The following is an 18,493-nucleotide window of genomic DNA, read 5'->3' on the forward strand; positions in this document are numbered from 1 at the left end:
ACTTCTAGGCATGTTTGTTTTTTGACAAACCGCAATTATTTCTTTTAATACTTGTATTTGATTTTCCCTACCAATTATCTAGTGTCCTTTTAGTAGAAACCACTGACCAGTACAGAAATGTCACCTTGTAAGCATATCCTCCAATGACGACCTGGTGCAATCCATGTTAACGTCCACCCTGTACAAGTCTAGGAACAGGCAGCACAAGTCCATTACGGGAATACAGGAGAAGACACCCAGGATCCCTGTGGTCCTCGCCACAATGGAGTACTGACTTCTCTGCGGTGTCCAAGGTGACTCATGAGCTACCCATATTCCAAGCAGTAAGGAGAAAGGGACAATCCAAGATCATGTGCTATTAAGGACACAGAACACAGTAAGCCCTATTGAGAAATACAGGCTGTGAGTAAGTGAAAATCCAAGTTCCCATCACGTGCTCTGTAAATGCCAATGCTGAGGGGAAACTAGTGTTTCCTCACTTCTCTCTCCGCTCCAGGCTCTCAGCGGAGTAGCCGACAACCTTCATGTCTCATCAAAAGCAGTGAATATACTAGTTGGTGGGTTTTCAAATGTATTTTATTGGTATAAAACCAAAATATGGTGATATAATTTTCAGGACTATGTGAAAAAGATTGTTCCCTTACAGTCTCTTTACCGTGAAGAGGAAAATGCTAACTTACCTACGAAAACAAAGGTAGTTCTTCATCAGAAAAGTAAAAAGTCAGTAAATTTGTTACAGCTCCTGAGAAAACTGAAAAGCAGGAAAAAAAGACTCCACCATCTCTTTAATTTTCGCCTTTAAGGGAAAATAAAGTCATGATTTTGCTACATGTTCATCAGTAACTACAGGTGTTCAACCTCCATCCTCCTGGTGGCCTCCTCCCACTGTCTGATCTGTGAACAAAGCTGTCCTTCATCTCTGCACTAAAACTCACCCAACATGATCTCAGAGCACCAAAGCTACAAAGCACAAGGAGCTAGTTTGGTTTTAAAATACTTATATCCCAAGTTTCCATTTTTCTGAAAAAGGCAACCCCCCAAAGTTACATCCTGTGAGAGCCAGTCTATTTAGAGGCCCCCAGGTGAATGAGCGCCATGATAGTCGTGTAGCTATGGAACAGGTCCTCTTCCTTTACCTCATTACACCTCCTCAGTATGAAGTTCCCGGTGACTATCCGGTCACATCCAATCTCCCCATTTCCGAAGAAACCGAATAAGGGGACACTGGGAAAAAACTTCCTAAAGGCGTCAGCTTCCACGTTCCCCTTGGCTCTGTAGTACTGAAAGCCCCGGCCCACGCACGCGAACATGAAGCCGAAGGTGTTCTCTTCGGGGATGTTGGCGGCTTTGAGACGCTGCATGGCTGCCTCAGCCGTCTTGTCATCAGTCACATCCTCACTGAGGAGAACCGTGGCGCTCTGGATTCGCTGTCCACTAAACGACAGTCCGACCACACCTGTGGCATCAATATCCAGAGGCTTCCTGGAAACAGAAAAATCATTAACTAAGAAGGAAGCTCTGCTGCCTTTGCAGCTCACGCTCTACTCCGAGACTTCTCGTCCCAGACAGATCTGCACCGGGTCTGTGGTGGAGGTGCTGGCAAGCACTCTGACACGAACTGACAGTCCTATCCCATGGAGTATGACTGACATTATGGCATCGCACCCCATCATCCACTGTTAAATTATGAAAAAGATGCACTCAGGGAGGCAGGTGGATCTCTGAGTTCGAGCTCAGCCTGGTCTATAAATTATGAAAAAGATGCACTCAGGGAGGCAGGTGGATCTCTGAGTTCGAGCTCAGCCTGGTCTATAAAGTGAGTTACAGGATGACCACGGCTGTTTCTCAAGAAAGCAAACAAAAATATATATAATCATGGTGGATGATTTTCAACTCTGCAGGTTTTAGCTTTGTGTTAACTAGCCTTTAAAGAACTATGATTTCAATGCTTCCTGTCTTATTGTTTTGAGCCTGAGTTTGAATTTTAAAATTTCACAACTGGGGGGAGGGATGGAGAGGTGGCTCAGAAGTTAAGAGTGTGTTCTGCTTATACAGAGATCCCAGTCTGATTCTCAGCACCCCACAACAGGGATTCATAACCTAATACCTCTGGTCCTTGAGGGCACCTTCACTCATGTAACAGACACACACATATCAACTACATTTATTTGAAACAAAACTACATTTATTTGAAACAAATCTTTCATGCCCTTTTCCTATGACACTGATTTTGTGTGTAAGTCTGGTGAGCATGCATACGGCATGGCATATGGATGGAGAGCAAGGGAGTCCTTTCTCTTTCCACCGTGTGGGTCCCAGGGATTGAACTTACATTCTCAGCCCTGGTGGCGAGTGCCTCATCAGCCCTGTAAAGACTTATTTCAATCAAACATTTTATGCTTACAAAAGAAAATGCCCTGTTAGTAAAGCTATAAAGCACACAGTGAACACCCGCTGGGAGGAAACAAACACCTTAAGTACCCGTTACATTTATCAACAACTGAATCTACAGAATGCATGAGATCCTCTGGGTTAGCAAGAAACTAAGATACGGAGGCATCAAGCATCAGTGGTGCATATACACACACACAAAATAAATAAAATCTAGTATATAGGTCCCAAAACTGAAGGCCAAGGAACACCAGTAAGATACCACAGGCTGTTGTTCCCTGGAGAAGAGCGGGGAGATGCCACCCCACCCTGAGTGTTAGAGCCTGACGAGTTTTGTCAGGAACACTTGACCCATGTACCTCCTTCTCAAGGAAACACTTTAAATGGCTACAGTCTGATCAAGAGTGAATTTGCGACCCACAGAGAGCATCTTTGAGAGGTAGAAGTTTGTTTCAAAGTATTCAGAGATGAGATTGCAAAGTCCCGCTGCAAGTTTTCAACCCCAGGACTTGACTTGCTTGCTGCTGACCTTCAGCTTAGTGTATGCACAGACCCCGGCGGCAGTCCATTGTCAGCTCACTCAAAACTCCACACAAGGGCATAAACAAGCTGCTTCAACCTCACCTTAGTTCTTTTCCTTTAAAAACCTAGTCTTCCTTACTTATTTCTATGAAACCTCTATCTCCCAGTTAGCAACTCAACTCTATACTGAAATAAGCCTTATGCATTTATTTTAGCCTCATTAGTGACTTCTGTTTGCAGGGGGAACAGCACAAGGAGGACCACAGCTGTAAAATTTATCAACAGGCGGTGCTGAAGGAGCCTAACGCTGATGTTCTTAAAGGACAATAAATACAAGTTTAGTTTTTTGACTGCAAGCAGAATTGTGTTCAGTGAACCTCTTGGCAACAGCAAAATTGAATGAATTGGTACATTAGCAATTCCTTATTTTTTTGAGACAGGCTGTCACTTTGTAGCCTTGTCTGGCCTGGAAGTCATCAGTGTAGACCAAGCTGGTACTGAATTCAAGAAATTCTCCTGCCTCATAGTACTGGCATACAACACCACACTGATTCCTTGAATTTGTTATAAGAACCTGAAGTTGTTTCCATTCACCCTGGGAGAAAAGCAAAGGGCACAGGCTTACTTCTCAGAAGTCAGTGAAGACAAGTTGTCCACCTGGACTCCAGCCAGGATGATGTTCATGTTGCTGAAAGTGCTGACCACTCGCTGCAGGTAATTATTGGCTCCCACCTTACAGCAGTTATAGCCAAAGACAAGGACCACGCGAAGCTCAGGGTTATCCAGAAGACCTGCAGAGAAGTGAGAGATAAGACAGCCTTAAACCACAACGAGCTGTTAGTTATTCCTGCTGACTGACTGGCACCAGAGTGTGCTGTGCAGCACTGAAGTTCCTGGCTTTCCATCAATAAAAACCTAAACGGCTATTTGAATATAATCCAGTCAATGCCTCACACAAGCAAGGACACAGTTACAGACAGAACAGAAGCCTAGTGGACCATGTTGGGTTGTTCCACATTCCAAGTCCACACAGGCCAGTGACCTAGAGTTTATAACGTGGTCTAAAAGCAGCTCTACCACTAGCAGGCAGCAAGGCTCAAGGGACCAGTAGTGTCTCATTCCCAGAGTGCCACGCTTCCACCTGAGTCTCCGGCAGCCTGTTTTCACAGCAGCCATTTGGAACCAAACAGTATTACAACAACAGGTGGCTTCCGGGACAGGAAGAAAAATGCAGCCCCTAACTACACAGATGTTTCCATTTAACTCAGCCACATGCCTTCCATGGTGATAAAAGGAAGGGTCCCTCAGCAAGACTGGAGCAGGCTAGAAGGAAAGGGAAAGGAGCCCCGCTGACCACAATGCTCAGGCTTGAACAATTAAGAATCAAGACTCCCAGCACATTAGCATCTAACTCCATGCTGGCGACCTAGAGTTCTGTCTTATCAAATGCCTGTCCTGCATCCCAGCTTAACTTCTCAGCAATCCTTTAGTGACAGTTTTTGTAAAGACAATGACATGTGACCTTTTTTCTGAGCCCACATCCACTCTCCCTGAATATCTCAACCCCCATGCTGAAATTTATATTAAAAACCTTCTTTAATAAACTAACTATGCTTTACACTAGCTCATCCTGGAATTCTTTTTTGTGCTGAAATCTAGAAACTTTACCTTTAGGGTCACAGCATGGAGCTGCTGACAAGACAATTACGGACAAATAGAACTTTAGACTCTGCCCCTGGGTCAGTTCTAACTCTCCACATAGTAAACCTCAGGTTTGCACAGTTCTGAAGGGTCCTCCCTCGTACAGATGAGTCGGGCACATCGAGACCCTTTTCTTTTGTGGAACACATTTTTCTGAGTAGGAAAGAAGTCTGTGGAACAACATTCAAGTCTAGTTTACAAACGGGTGCCACTTCCAGGAAGTGATCACTTGGGCCAATGGCATGGCTATTCAAGAGAAGTCAGTGTCAAGAGACACTGACACCAACCTCTGGTCTCCACACAAATGCACTGCAACATGCGTGCACATGGAAAAAGGGAAAGTAGTCTCAACCATCCTGGAAGCCATCCTGAAGCTCAAGCCTGTTTTCTAAATAGTCCCACTATGGGGACAGAGTGCCTGCACCTGTCCAGCCTTCTACGGAGCCCACATGCAGGGCTTCGAGCATTAGCTGCCCACACCTTACTGCTCGGCTCCGTCCCTTCCACAGCCACTTACTCTCCTGTTTACAGACGGTGTCAAAGCCCTTCTCAGTACGGGTCTTCCATCCTTTGAGCCACAAACCTAAACTTTCCCATTTTTCTATTGCTGGTCTTTAAGTTGGGACAAGCTTAACTTTTCCAAACCTATTTCCTTTTCTGTAAAGTGAAACTAACCTGTAAAAGTTCAAGGACTCAACAGCTGATTTGCATATTAGCAACAAGGAAACCTGACAAGCGGGGAATTGATTATTACGTGACATGTCTGCGTGCTAATACATCACGGAGGTGTATGTCTTCAGGCGAGCTCATCTACACACAGACGTGGAGTTGGCACTAAGTCAGTCTGATGAGCACAGTGGTAGTTTTAGCCCAATCATCTAGTTTGCAGAGGGAGATGATGAAAAGCCTTCACACTGCTTTGCTGGAGTAGCCAGCTGCCTATGTATCAAGTAAGTTTCCCCATCAAAGTCTGACACCAGACCTACTTCAATTCGTCCACACTTGTTTTCTCAAACTTGGGAGCAATCCTGACTGTTTATTTCCTCACACTTCAAGTCCATGCCTTCTCTTCCAGCGCCAACCTTTTTCTTCTAAAAACTTGTATAATAAATGGTTACTAGGGATATTTTTAAATGTTAAGTTTTTCTGTTTTAAATAACAAAAATAAGGCAAATTTATTGCTAAAAGTCTACTGAAGATCAAGATTCAAAATTCAGCTACAATTAAATGCACGCATGCATCCACGGATCTTACAACTGTCTATAATTCTAGTTCCAGGGAATCTATGTTTTCGTTTGTTCTCCATGGGCAGCAGACACACACACAGTACATATACTTACATACATGCAAGTAAAATACTCATGCGCAAGCTTAGCAACAGAATACTTATATAAAAGGTGTTCGTCTCTGGTCATCTAGGACTTCATGGCAATAAAACAATTTGAAATGAATTGGACCAATCACCAGCCTTGTCAACAGTGGCCTAGAAGTCACTAGCTAGCCAGAATTAAAACAGATGAAGCTAATCAACAAATGGGCAATTAATAATAAATAACAATGCTGGGTATGTGCCTTGTACCTGTGAAACATCAGCACACAGGAGGCAAAGGCAAGAAGATTCTGAAATCAAGGCCAGCCAGAAATATGTAGTGAGACCCTGTCTCAAAAAACCAAATAAGTAAATAAAATAGTAAATAACAACTTACCCACTTCAGCAAGCTGATGTCGTTCGAGTGTTAAATTCTTGGGGTCCTTAATAAAATGAAAGGGCCGAATTTTTATCCCTTCAATTTGAGGAAATAATAAAGCAAAACCAGATTCTCCAATTTCTATTTCCTGAGGTCGGTTGTTACCTGATCCCATTGGCGTCACTAGAGAGAAAACAACAGCGTCATGAGGACAGCCAACAGAAACTGGAGTTAGTAAGAACCTTCATCAACCCACTGCACCCTCCTAACTGCAGGCTAGGCTGTTATCAAACAGATGCTCTTAGAGCAAACAAGGTTCTTTGGCAATTTTAGGGTTGTGATCCCTGCACCACACTTTCAAATATGTTCAGAAAGAAAAGCTTTCAAAAGGCTGAGCGCACGCCTTTAATCCCAGCACTCAGGAGGCAGAGGCAGGCGGATCTCTGTGAGTTCGAGGCTAGCTTGGTCTACAAGAGCTAGTTCCAGGACAGGCTCCAAAGCTACAGAGAATCCCTGTCTCGAAAAAACAAAAGAAATGCTTTTATAAACAGAGAAAAAGCAGGTATACAAATTGTCTGCAGTCACTGAGTCAAGATGAAGGGAACTGCTGCTCTTCCAGAAGACCAAGGTTCAGTTCCTGTCACACAGAGCTGGCCACAACTGTCTAACTCTCGTTCCAGGGGATCTGATGCCCCCTTCTGGTCTCTATGAGCACCACATGTGCACATGGTAGACACATACACGAAGGCACAATGCCACACACAAATCTTTTTAAGTGTTAAGTTTCTAGAAATGCAAACCACAGTGTGGGGGGAGGGGCTGAGGGATGATGGTAGTAGGGGTGGGGGTGTTCGAAGAGAAGAACCCAAAAGACACATCCCACACGATCCACAGACTGTCTATTTAAAACATGAAAAGAAAGAAGCAAGTTCATGGTAGGCCTGAGCTAGTGCCTCAGGTTGAGTTGACAGGGTTTCAGGCCGACTGTCCCAGAGCCTGGAGTCCTGCGGCCAAGCAGCAGCTGCAGTCCTTTTCTGCTCCTTCAGTAAGGACGCAGCAGGACCTGCTTCCTCAAGATTCTGCCGCATGACTCCCCACCAAGATGCACCTTCCAACTGCAAACTAAGCAAGTTCCCCACCCCACTGCATTTGGCCAGTATTTTGTTCCAACAGCAACAACAAACAACCCCTACAGAGTGCAGGAGGAAACCTAAACAGTGTTTAAATGTGAGCAGATGCAGGACAGTCCACATTAAAACCACAGCAGAGTGAGCCAGCCCTGTCACAAGTCACAGACAAGTACCCAGTGAGCATACATCTAGTCCTTAGCGTCCAAGAGTATCTTCACATCTACCAGCCTGACTAACGGTCATAGGAACTGCACCCTCCACCATTGCTCCTGAGCACAGAATGGGAGAACCTTGGAAAACTTGCCTCTTTCTTTTTAGGTCAGTGCTAAAACCAAGCAAGTCCAACTCCTTAAGTTTCAGAGAAACTTAAAACTTACACAAAAAAACCCAGCCTCATTCACAATACCTAGAATCAGAAAACCACAGTCTATCAAAACAAGAATGGGAAAATAAATCTTGTCCCATTTATATCATAGAAAGACTCGAACACTAAAGTGAAGGGCGGGGGGGGGGGGGGGCTCAGCTGATAAAATGTCTGCTGTACGGGCATGAAGACCAGAGTTTTCCAAACCTGACCCCAGACACGCACTAAGGTCAGGCAAAGTGGGAAGTAGAGAAAAGTAAACCCCTGGAGTTCACTGACCAGCCAGTCTAGCTAGAACAGTGAGCCTCAAGTTCAGTGAGAGACCCTGTCTCAACAGAAGATGACACTTAACAACCTCTGACCCACACATGCAAGCACACAGCTTTAAAGGAATTACTTATAATGTAACAAATCCATCTCAGAGACGTGTTAAATATTTACACACAGTAAAAGAGCCAAAACACAAAAAGAGAACAACCATGTATAAGACACTGACCTGGCAAAACTACCCTAGCACCACAGAAGTCAGAATAGGGGTTTTGGCAGGGACTGTCAGGCCAAAAGTAAAGAAACAGCTAGGCTCAAAGCATCAGCAGTGAAGACCAGAAGCCTGGTAAGACCAGTGTCTTAGCCACTGTCCTACTGCTGTGTAGAGACACGACGACCAAGGCAGCTCTTACAAAAGGAAGCTTCAACTGGAGGCTTGTGCAGTTTGAGAGGCTGACAACCATCATGGCAGAAAGCATGGAGGCAGCAAGAGTAGTACTGGAGAAGTCACTGAAAACCACACCCTGGCTTGCAGGCAGAGAAGGAGGCCCATCCCCTGCTGTGGAACAATTCTTTTCTACACTATGATATGTATTGCTCATATTCACATGACAGACCAGTAGCGGCGTAGGAAGTTAAGCAGGACAGCCAGAGTCAGAGGTACTGGGACGAAGAAGGGCGGAGTCAGGGAGATGCCAGCCAGCTGCCAAGCAAGCAGGTTATGTAGAAAATGAGGTAACAAGCCATCAGCCATGTGGTAAAGCATAGGTAGAAATATGGGTTAATTTAAATTTAAAAGTTAGCTAATACCAAGCCTGAGCTATCAGCAGAGCATTTGCTCAGCCCCATCAAGTAGAGTGGCCACGGTGCCCCTCACTGCTGGGCACAGCACAACCAGGGGAGCAGGGGAGAGGCAGCCGCCCTGGCCCTCCTGAAAGCAGCCTCGCAGCACCATGGTCTCCTGCCGCAGTCTCCTGCACGACCCTCCACGCAATTCCTGCAGCTTGGCCAGCTTGGCATGCTCCACAGGCGATTAATCCTCTAAGTCGGTTATTTGGGACCAGGCACTTGAGACAGGAAGTGTCCTTTTACAATCCCCAATCACAAACTTCCTCCAACAAAACAGAGCCACACCTCCTAATCCTTGTAATCCTTTCAAACAATTTCACTCTCTGGAGACCAAGCACTCAAAAGTATATGAACTTGTGGGGGCATTCTTATTTAAATGACTGCAACCAGTATGAGGAGGGCCCAGCAAACATCAGAGCTATACCATGACCAAAGCAGATGGAATGGTATTTTAACCCCAAACATAAGACCATGGGGACATAAAGCAGCACAAAGCCAAAGCTGCTCAGAACAAGGCAGTGACTAAGGAGAGCTGGGATTGTGACTGCTCACTGGGGAGGCAGGATGCCACCCAAGGCTGCCTTCCCTTTCTTGCCCCTATTCCTACAGCAGATAACTCAAAAAGGAGAAGCACGGTTGTGGATATAATGAGAGAGCAGAGAAAAAAGATGTGAGGAAGGAGTGCCCGACTCTACATCAGTATCCAATAGTGACCAGCGATGAGGTGAAGACTACCAGCTATTTAAAGTCAACTCAAAAGTTGGAAGAAAACCACAGTCACCGCTATTGCTTCACTAGTCCAAGTGTGTACGGAGCTATAGCAGCCCTGTGGTAAGGAGCTGGTGGGGCAGAGAAGAACAGGCCCTATTCATTTGCAAACACCCGGAACCTTTTGTGCTTCTGCACAGGACTCTGAGAAGCAAACCAAAAGTCTTTCAGGTGCTTGTATGGGAGTCCAGGGCCTCTGTGCCTGTGCAGCAGACACTTTACCAACTAACCACCTGTAAGGCTCCAGAAAACGGCAGCTGACTTCTTCTTGCTGCATGGTTTGCTCTAAAGGCCACAGATGTGCTGAGTCACTGCATCTTCACAGCCCTCCTAAGAAGGCACTTTCCCATTTCCCTGATGAGGAAACTCCAGTCTCATGGATGTCAGGTAAGCTATACAAAGTAACACAGACACTAAGTGGTACAGCTGGAATCCTAATCCAGCTATCTTAACCACTGGACCACCGCTACATCAACAGGAAACAATTCAAACAGTAACAGCAAAAATTCATGTGCCCTGCTGGCAGCATGCAGAGAAACAAGTCTCTCCATAAGACGCACTGTAACCTGTCACTCTCAGCTGCCCCGCCTGCAGGAAACAAGAGTGGGTGAACTGACCAGACAGGAATGGGGCAGGTACAATGAGACCCTTCCTTCTCTGGAAAGGCTAAGGAAGTCAGGTTATATGCTGCTCTTAGGCAATCCGAACTATGAACCTCAACAACTTGACAGACACCGAGTACGAGGTTGCACCAGGACAGACGTCTACTGCTCTTGGTTTTAGATGACCAGAAAGGTGAATGTGCTGCTCCCCAGCTATAATTAGTTCACCAGTCCACGGGACCCACATTAAACTAAGCAAAAAATAGGTCGTTAATTTTTCTCACCTATAATTCCCGGGGTCACAATCCCAAGGATCTGACACTGCTTGGGGAACAGCTTCTCGAGGGCAAATGCTGTCTCCATGGTAGTTCTTTTCCTCGCTGTAACATAAAGCAGCACAATTATTAAATATCCACTTTTCATTGTCAAATCTGACAGTGTTAAAAAAAAAAAAAAGACAGACACAAAAAGTAATATTTAACAACCAAAAAGGTTATGAGGCTGGGGGCATAACTCAATTGGTAGAGGACCAGCCTAGCATGCTAGAAGCCTAGGTTCGATCCATCAATCATCAGCCATGGTGCTACATGAATCCCAAAGTGGTGCATGCTGTGGTCCTAGCACTTGAAGGTGGAAGCAAGATGGTGTAAGAGGTCCTTCTTTCTATGTGTTGCTTACATTGGTTAATGAATAAAGAAACTGCTTTGGGCCTGGTGATAGGGCAGAACTTAGGCAGGGAGACAGAACTGAATGCTGGGTGGAAGAAAGCAGTCAGAGAAGCCATGGATCCTCCACCTTAGATGTATGCCGATTAGAATCTCCAGTAAGCCACTGCCACGTGGCGATACACAGATTATCAGAGATGGGTTAAACTGAGATGTAAGAGATAGCCAATAAGAAGTTAGAGCTAATACAGTTTCTGTGTGATTATTTCGGATGTAAGCTAGCCGGGTGGCTAGGACGAACAAGTCCTCCTCCAACAGCAAGATGATCAGAAGTTCAAGGCAATCCTTAGCTATACAGTGAGTTTTGAGGCCAGCCTGGGCTACATGTGACCTTATCTCAAAGAAAAAGGAAGATGCAATAGAAGGAGGGAGGGAGGGAGGAAAGAGGGAGGAATGGAAGGAGATAGGAAGGGAGGGAGGGAAGAAAGAAGAAAGGAAGGTTGGATGTGAGGGAGAGAGGGAGGGAGGGAGGACTTTTGTTTTGTACACAAGGTTTCTCTCTGTAACTGTACTGGCTGTCCTGGAACTGACTTTTGTAGACCAGGCTAGCTTTGAACTCAAGGAGATCCACCTGCCTCTGCCTCCTGAGTGCTCGGAATAAAGGCATGTGCTGCCACCACCACCTGGCAAGCTTGAACATTTTGATTAAAATAAGCGGTTTCCCCATTTTTGTGTCTGTTTTATTCGAATTCTAAACCTACCCTTTGCCATTAATAGTTTGCCCTTGTCCTTACTTTTGCCCAAAGGCATCAAATTTGGCGCAGCACTGAGTCTGAGAGGTGCTATTTACTGGATCTCTGTTCAGCTGGTGTCACGGCACAACTACTACTTGACTCCAGTCAGTTAGATTCAAGCCAGACAATGTACAAATCAAAGTCTGCCAAATGGCCCCATCTTGTGTTCTTGAGCTGGTTTTCCCCTTAGCGAGTCAAGAATGCAGAGTGTCTGCAAACAGCTTTGGAACCCCATAGTGCTGCATCATACATGAACAGGCTTGGATAACCAAAGCCAGGCTCTTGTTTTAACAAAGAGAAGTACAACTGCAGGCTTAGAGTATTTCAAAACAAAAATCTTTCTGAAAAACTTTGTTCCAGTTGGACCAGGAGGTCAGACATCAATCTGCACACAAAGGGCTCCTTAGCTCAAGCCAGACAGAGGCATGAGTACAGGAATGGCGCCCCAAAGCCTCGGAAGGCTTGCTCTTAGCACTAGGAAATGTTGGAAACAAAAACCTAACCCTTTTTTCTATATATACCTCTTTTGTGGCCACGGCACTCCTCCAGGCTAATGAAAGTTTCAGAATCTGCCATGTAGAGGACGGTCCGTGGTAAGATGTGAACATTCTGCAAAGAAAAAGAGAATTGGATCTGAGTCTGTAAATGCTCCTGTGCTCCCCATATATCCGCCACTATCCCTAAGGACAAAAAAGTGACTGCTTCCCCTCCCCCCCAGTCCTCACTGCTCCCTCCACCCTGAGTCCTCTTACTTCTCATGGGTCACTCCTACTCTTATCAGTTTAGTTACTGAGCAGTATTTTTTTTCCACATCAAAATTTATCTCAGGCCTCAAGAAGTTCATTTACTCTTTTAGAACAGACATTTGGTTTACCAGTTAAAGTTGCCTCTCACTTTACTAAACAGGAACGGAAATAAGAAGCATCCCAATGGTGGCGGTGGGTGCACAGGTTGAACCCCCCTTCTGGTTTTCCTTTCCAGCTCCAAGCTCAGTATTACCAGACCTGCCCACACCTGAACATGTTCCCTAGCTGCCAAGCACCTTAAACTTGTTTCCTTTAATGTACCCTAGTACAAACCTCTCAATGCCTGCTCCTAGATGCCACACCCTTTGTACTGGGGACCTGTGACATCGTTACAGCCTGTGCTGTGTCCACTCTGAACAGGGTTCTTCAGACCACTGGTTCCCTAAGCCTCCCATCATAGACATGTGTGCACTAAATGGAAGAGCCTTCTATCACGTGCTTTTCTATCAGAGTGCAATCAGGTGCAGACTATGGGGCACAACTTCACTGCCTTGCAGTCTGGAGGAGGTTTACATGTTTCAGGGTAGGTTCTAGATAAACCAATGAAAGACACTGAATACTATTCTGTGGGCTGGGTAAGACCTATGACCTATGGATACAAATTCTTGGTTTTATTGGACATTTCTGTTTGTTTGTTATGTTTTGTTTTTTGAGACAGGGTTTCTCTGTAGCTTTGGAGCCTGTCCTGGAACTAGCTCTGTAGACCAGGCTGGTCTCAAACTCACAGAGATCCACCTACCTCTGCCTCCCTAGTGCTGGGATTAAAGGCGTGCACCACTGCCGCCCGGATCACTTGACATTTTTTTTAAAGATATTTATTTATTATGTATACAATATTCTGTCTGTGTGTATGCCTGCAGGCCAGAAGAGGGCACCAGACCCCATTATAGATGGTTGTGAACCACCATGTGGTTGCTGGGAATTGAACTCAGGACCTTTGGAAGAGCAGGCAATGCTCTTAACCTCTGAGCCATCTCTCCAGCCCCCACCTGACATTTTTTTAAAGTAACTACTTGACACAATTTAAATTTCCAGAGTTCGTACATATTTTGGGAAGCCCTTTTTTTAGATAAAACCCTGGCAACATTCAGACTGCTTGCCTTTCAGCTATGGCTAGGTAGACGTCCAGTACCTCCAACTCCACTGAGCTACCAGACCCACTTGGTCTATTGGATTAATAATCCTAATAAACCGTGGGATAATTTCACCCAGAAATTTTGCTGAGTGAAGGAGTCAGAGCCTGCTTCTGCCTCTGCCATAACCAGTGGTAAATTTCAAAGTAGTCAGGCCTTGAGCGTCCTGTGTTTAGATAAATATTACAAGCCTTGTCTTGAGATTTTAAGGTTCTTTTTTTCTGGCACTCACACGTCTCCATTTCCCTTCCTAATTCTCACAAGAAACTACGCCAAGCTTCAAACACTCTCACTGTAGCACAAGGAGCCTGGGACTACACTATTCAAACAAGTTACAAATGGCAGGCTGTCTTATAAAAAAAGTTCAAAATATTTCTAAGAGGAAGTTAAGCAACTCCCCTTATATCTATATTAAAATACTCTATCCACAAGATGATTTAAAAAACAGAGAAAGCAGCATGTATCACTTAGAGACCATGCTTCTGCCTCAAGAGTTTGATTTCTTTAGGGCTACTACTAACTGAACTTTAATAGTGATATTATGACAATTCTTAATATCCATTGAAAATTTATAGCCATATATTATAAATAACATATTATATACATTATCTTTTTGCCATTTAATCCTTAGACGAACCCAGTAACCACACAAAAGAATTGTTGTTCTCCCTTTTCAATTTATAAAAATGGAACCTAAGGCTCAGAGAGGTCAAAGCTACATTGCTAGCTTGAGCCAAAAATAGGTCTAAGACTCTCTGCATATAACAACCACTACAATGTATGAAATTCACAGCCAAAGAAGAATAATGCCTACTGTGGTAAAAAGTTGAAAACAGCCACAGGTAGTTTAAAAGAGCATTAAAAAAAAATCACACGACTAGATCACACTAAGTATATAATTTAATAATCTGTTTTCCAACATTTTAAACTTTTGATTTCTTATGTATGTGTCCAAGTGTGTGCTATGTGTGTGCAGGTGCCCTCAGAAACCAGTTGTTACAGGCATTTGTGACTGGGAACTGAACTTAGGTCCTCTGAACAGCAGATAATGCTCTTAACCGCGGAGCCATCCCTCCAGCCCCTTTATGAAGATCTTATCACTGAATGTACCTTGCAATTTATAATTTCATAACTTCTTTTACTGAACAGCGGGTTGGTTTAAGCTCCCTTACTGTATATGATGCTCCAGAAAACACTTCTGTGGAAAAAGCTTTGCTAGTATTTTGAATTTTCCCAAATAACAGATTTTGAAAAACAAACTGTAGGGTTTTGATCAATGTATCAGAGAGAAACAATACTCCAACAGGCCTGGGAGATGCTAGCCAGCCTTCTGGGTATGAGTCCAAGAGTCCAAAAGAGCAAAGAAGAAAACCTACACAAGATGAGCATGGAACTGAGGACAGCACACTTGGGACAGGCATATTAAAGACAAGAGCCAGGGCCGGAGAGATGCTGGAGAGAGCAGATCGATTGCTGTTCTTTCAGAGGACAGAGTTCACAGTCAACTGTTAATTCCAGCTCCAAAGGATCTGATGCATTCTTCTGACCTCCATGGGCACCTGCACACATGTACACATATATAGACAGACACACAGACACACACACAAATAAAAGCTTTGTTTTTTAAGAGCTAGGTTTCCCACTGTCAAAAAGGGAGATATAAACATGAGAGGAAGTGAGACAAAATCTCAGGTAGGATTGGACACATTGCACTTAAAGAAAAGCAAGAGTTTCCATGCACAGATAGAAACAGTAGTTCCAGATACACATAAGGTCAGCTTTCCACCTCTCTTCATTCAAGGACTCAAATGTGGCTATTTAAAAAAGGGGGTGGGCGCATCTGTAATGAGTATGTACAAACTTTTTCTTGTCATTATTTACTTATATAGTCTACTTAGATTAGGTAGAAATAATCTGGAGATTTAAATTTAAATATGAGGGTGAGCTATGCAGGTTAATACAAATACTGTGCCACTTTATGAGGGACCTGAGCATCTGTGGACTTCAATATGGGGCAACGAATACCCTGACAATACCAAAGAACAACTATATATGCAGATACATACATGTACTACTATCTGGGCTAAAGTAGAGGCAGCAAACCCCTCAGCAGTAGTGAGTACTCACACAGTACAAATCTTAGATTCTAAATACCAACTTCCACTAAAAGTAATCAAGACTACTAGAGAAACCACTAATTTCCCGAATGAAGCAGGCAAAAAACAAGCTAAAAACATCTGGTACTAAAAAAGTAAGGTCATCCCTAAAAGACACTGAAGCTGGATTGGGAGCTCACTAGCCAAACCAAAGACAGTGTAAGCAAAAGATAGACACAGTAACAGATATAGCTTTGAATAAGAGACTAACAGCATGTGCAAATATACATATATTTTAAATACATATATATATGAACAAAAGGAAAGAGAAGACTAAGTTTCAAAGTTTCTATCCAGAAATGCTTATTCATTGCAGGCCAGAAAATTTAAAGGTAGAGGCTTCTGGTAGATATCACCTGAATCAAGTAATTTAAAATAATGAGACAAATGAAAACCAGAGGCCACCTGGAAGAATACTGGGAGAACACACCCTTGCTTTCCCATCATTCCTGACGAAATCTAATCAACCTCAGTCACACTCAATTTGTGAATGTTCCACAAATTAACTGGCCTTGAATTTTCTTAAGTGTTCTGGCGGGAAAAGTCAAGCTGGTGAAACTGAACAAATCAAAGAACATTTTAGTTAAAGAAACTTTTAGTTAAAGTTACTGGGAGTTGAATCCTTTTGCTATCAAGAACAGTAATGGGGCAAAATCTGAATGGGAGTCTGAAAACTAGACAGCAGTAGGTTTGCAGTCTCTTACTGAAGGATGCATTTATTACTATCAGCTTTTATTTTAATGCTAAAATTATCTCCAATATGACCAGTGAAAGTCCCTTTCAAGCCAACCTCAGATGTCTTTTTAGGTAACGTATTATCTTAGTTTAGTTTCTATTGCAGTGGTACTGACCAGCACCGAAAGCAATCTGGGGAGGAAAGGGCTTATTTGGCTTACATATCCCTGATGACAGTTCACAGAAGGAAACCAAGGCAGGAACCTGGAGGCAGAAACTGAAGCAGAAGACATAGAGGAGCGATCTTTACTGGCTTGCTCTCCATGGCTTGCTCAGTGTGTTTTCTCATATACCCCAGAACCACCTGCCCAGGGCTGGTACAGCCCACAGTGAGCTGGACCTTCTCACACCAAACACGAATCAAGAAGAAGCTCTACAAACTAGTCTACAGGGCAATTTGATGACGGCATTCACTTGAGGTTCCCTCTTTCTAGCTTGTGTTAAGTTGAAAAAAACAAAACAAAACAAAACAAAAAAAAAAAACCCAAATCTAATAAACTCATGTATTGATGATAATTTTCCAATCTGGAGGTGACACTGTCGTTGAACAGAACATTCATGTTTGCATATTACATATATACTAAGGGATAAGATGTAATGGACCATCAAATTGGCAATTTCCTCTCAAGGGTCCCTGCCTCTCAGTGAGATACCGGAACTTCACTACCGGCTCTATAATCTGTCTTCACCTCCCGGTATAATGACTTTCCTGGATCCAGGGACGCAAATGAGATAAGGGCTGTGACTTAAGTAATTTAGGTAGAAATTTTAGTTTTATTTCTAGTGTGTGACCCTGATAAGAATGCCTTCTTCATTGCAAAACAGAGACAAGTGAAGGAAGGGTCTGCAGAAGTTTTAACAGCGACACCTGTAAACTTCAATTGCCCAACATCAAATGAGCATTCGCAGCACGCCCTTACAACACCTGACGTTTATTACAAAGTCTTTCCGGACCACGAGCATAGGTCCCCAAATTAAAAGCAAAAGCATGTATCATAATCGTAATTTAAAAAAAAAAATTCTGAAAGATGGCCCACCAGCCCTGCAAATATCTGTCCACGGCACACACCCATACTTGCCTCAAGCGCCTCTGCTACCACGCGGACCAAGCAATGTCCTTCCAGGTGGCCGGCCTCCGCCACCCCTGCGGAGATCCAGATCACGCTGCGGTGGGTCCGCAGCACTCTGCGAACACACTCCCTCCATAGGTGGCACACTCCGGCTACCCGCAACAGCGCCTTGGCGGGCAGGAAGGTGAACACACGCTCCACCACCTCCGCGAGGTTACTCAGCACGTAGGTACTTCGCGGGTCGGTGGTGGAGGAGGAGCCGCCGCCGCCCACCGGCTCCATTCCTCGCCTACCGGCCAGAAACCCTACGGAAGCTCAGAAGCCGAGAGGCCGGCACACTGAGCAGGCGCGCGCGCCACTTCCGGCGGGCAGCTTCCGGCACTGGTCTTAAGGCGGCAGCTGTGCGCCGCGTTGTAACGCCTGCGCCGTTCGCCCGGAAAGGAATGGTGCAGCTTGGCCCTTGAGCCGGCTGCAAACACTCGATATTTTCGGTGAATTTGGTTAACACGTTAGCCCTTAAATTTTAAACGAGTATTTTAAATAGCACTCGCTATTCTTTGGTCACTAACTATAATTGCTGCTAGAAGCATACTCCAAAGCAGACCGACATTTTCAAATAGGAAGAACGCTTTTGCTCGTACTAGATCTTCATCCCAGGGCTACTGAAAAACAGGAGACGAGGCCCAAGAGTCTATTTTAACAAACCTTCCAGTGGTTCACATACATATTCTGAACCATAAATGAAAAGAACAGATTCAACTTCATTCCAACTGAATCCAGTTGTTTCCTGATTGCAGGGGTTTTGGTTCCCAACTACTTGGTTTGACCTGGTGCTTCTTGTTTTGGCCTCAT

The 18,493-nt window shown here is 44.4% G+C and overlaps 2 protein-coding genes across 5 annotated transcripts in view; one reads left to right on the forward strand and one right to left on the reverse strand.

The window, feature by feature from the left end:
* The window catches only part of Nrg4 (neuregulin 4), a 71,199-nt gene extending 67,762 nt beyond the window's left edge, over nt 1-3,437 (forward strand). For all 4 annotated transcript variants that reach the window (XM_050119474.1, XM_050119473.1, XM_050119472.1 and 1 more), the window contains one exon: nt 3,154-3,437. The gene's annotated coding sequence lies outside the window, so the exon portion shown is untranslated. The remainder of the gene's footprint in view (nt 1-3,153) is intronic.
* On the reverse strand, nt 82-17,975 carry Fbxo22 (F-box protein 22). The gene is made up of 6 exons (XM_050119476.1): nt 17,651-17,975; nt 12,263-12,350; nt 10,567-10,662; nt 6,321-6,485; nt 3,539-3,704; nt 82-1,482 (listed from the first exon to the last, which is right to left on the reverse strand). Exons 1-6 carry the CDS (start codon nt 17,921-17,923, stop codon nt 1,065-1,067), a joined length of 1,206 nt encoding a protein of 401 aa, XP_049975433.1. The 5' UTR covers nt 17,924-17,975; the 3' UTR covers nt 82-1,064.
* Nucleotides 17,976-18,493: the final 518 nt, after the last annotated feature.

This window comes from Alexandromys fortis, unplaced genomic scaffold (assembly GCF_014885135.2).
Source record: "Alexandromys fortis isolate MF-2015 unplaced genomic scaffold, M_Fortis_MF-2015_v1.1 scaffold_167, whole genome shotgun sequence".
NCBI lineage: Eukaryota > Metazoa > Chordata > Mammalia > Rodentia > Cricetidae > Alexandromys > Alexandromys fortis.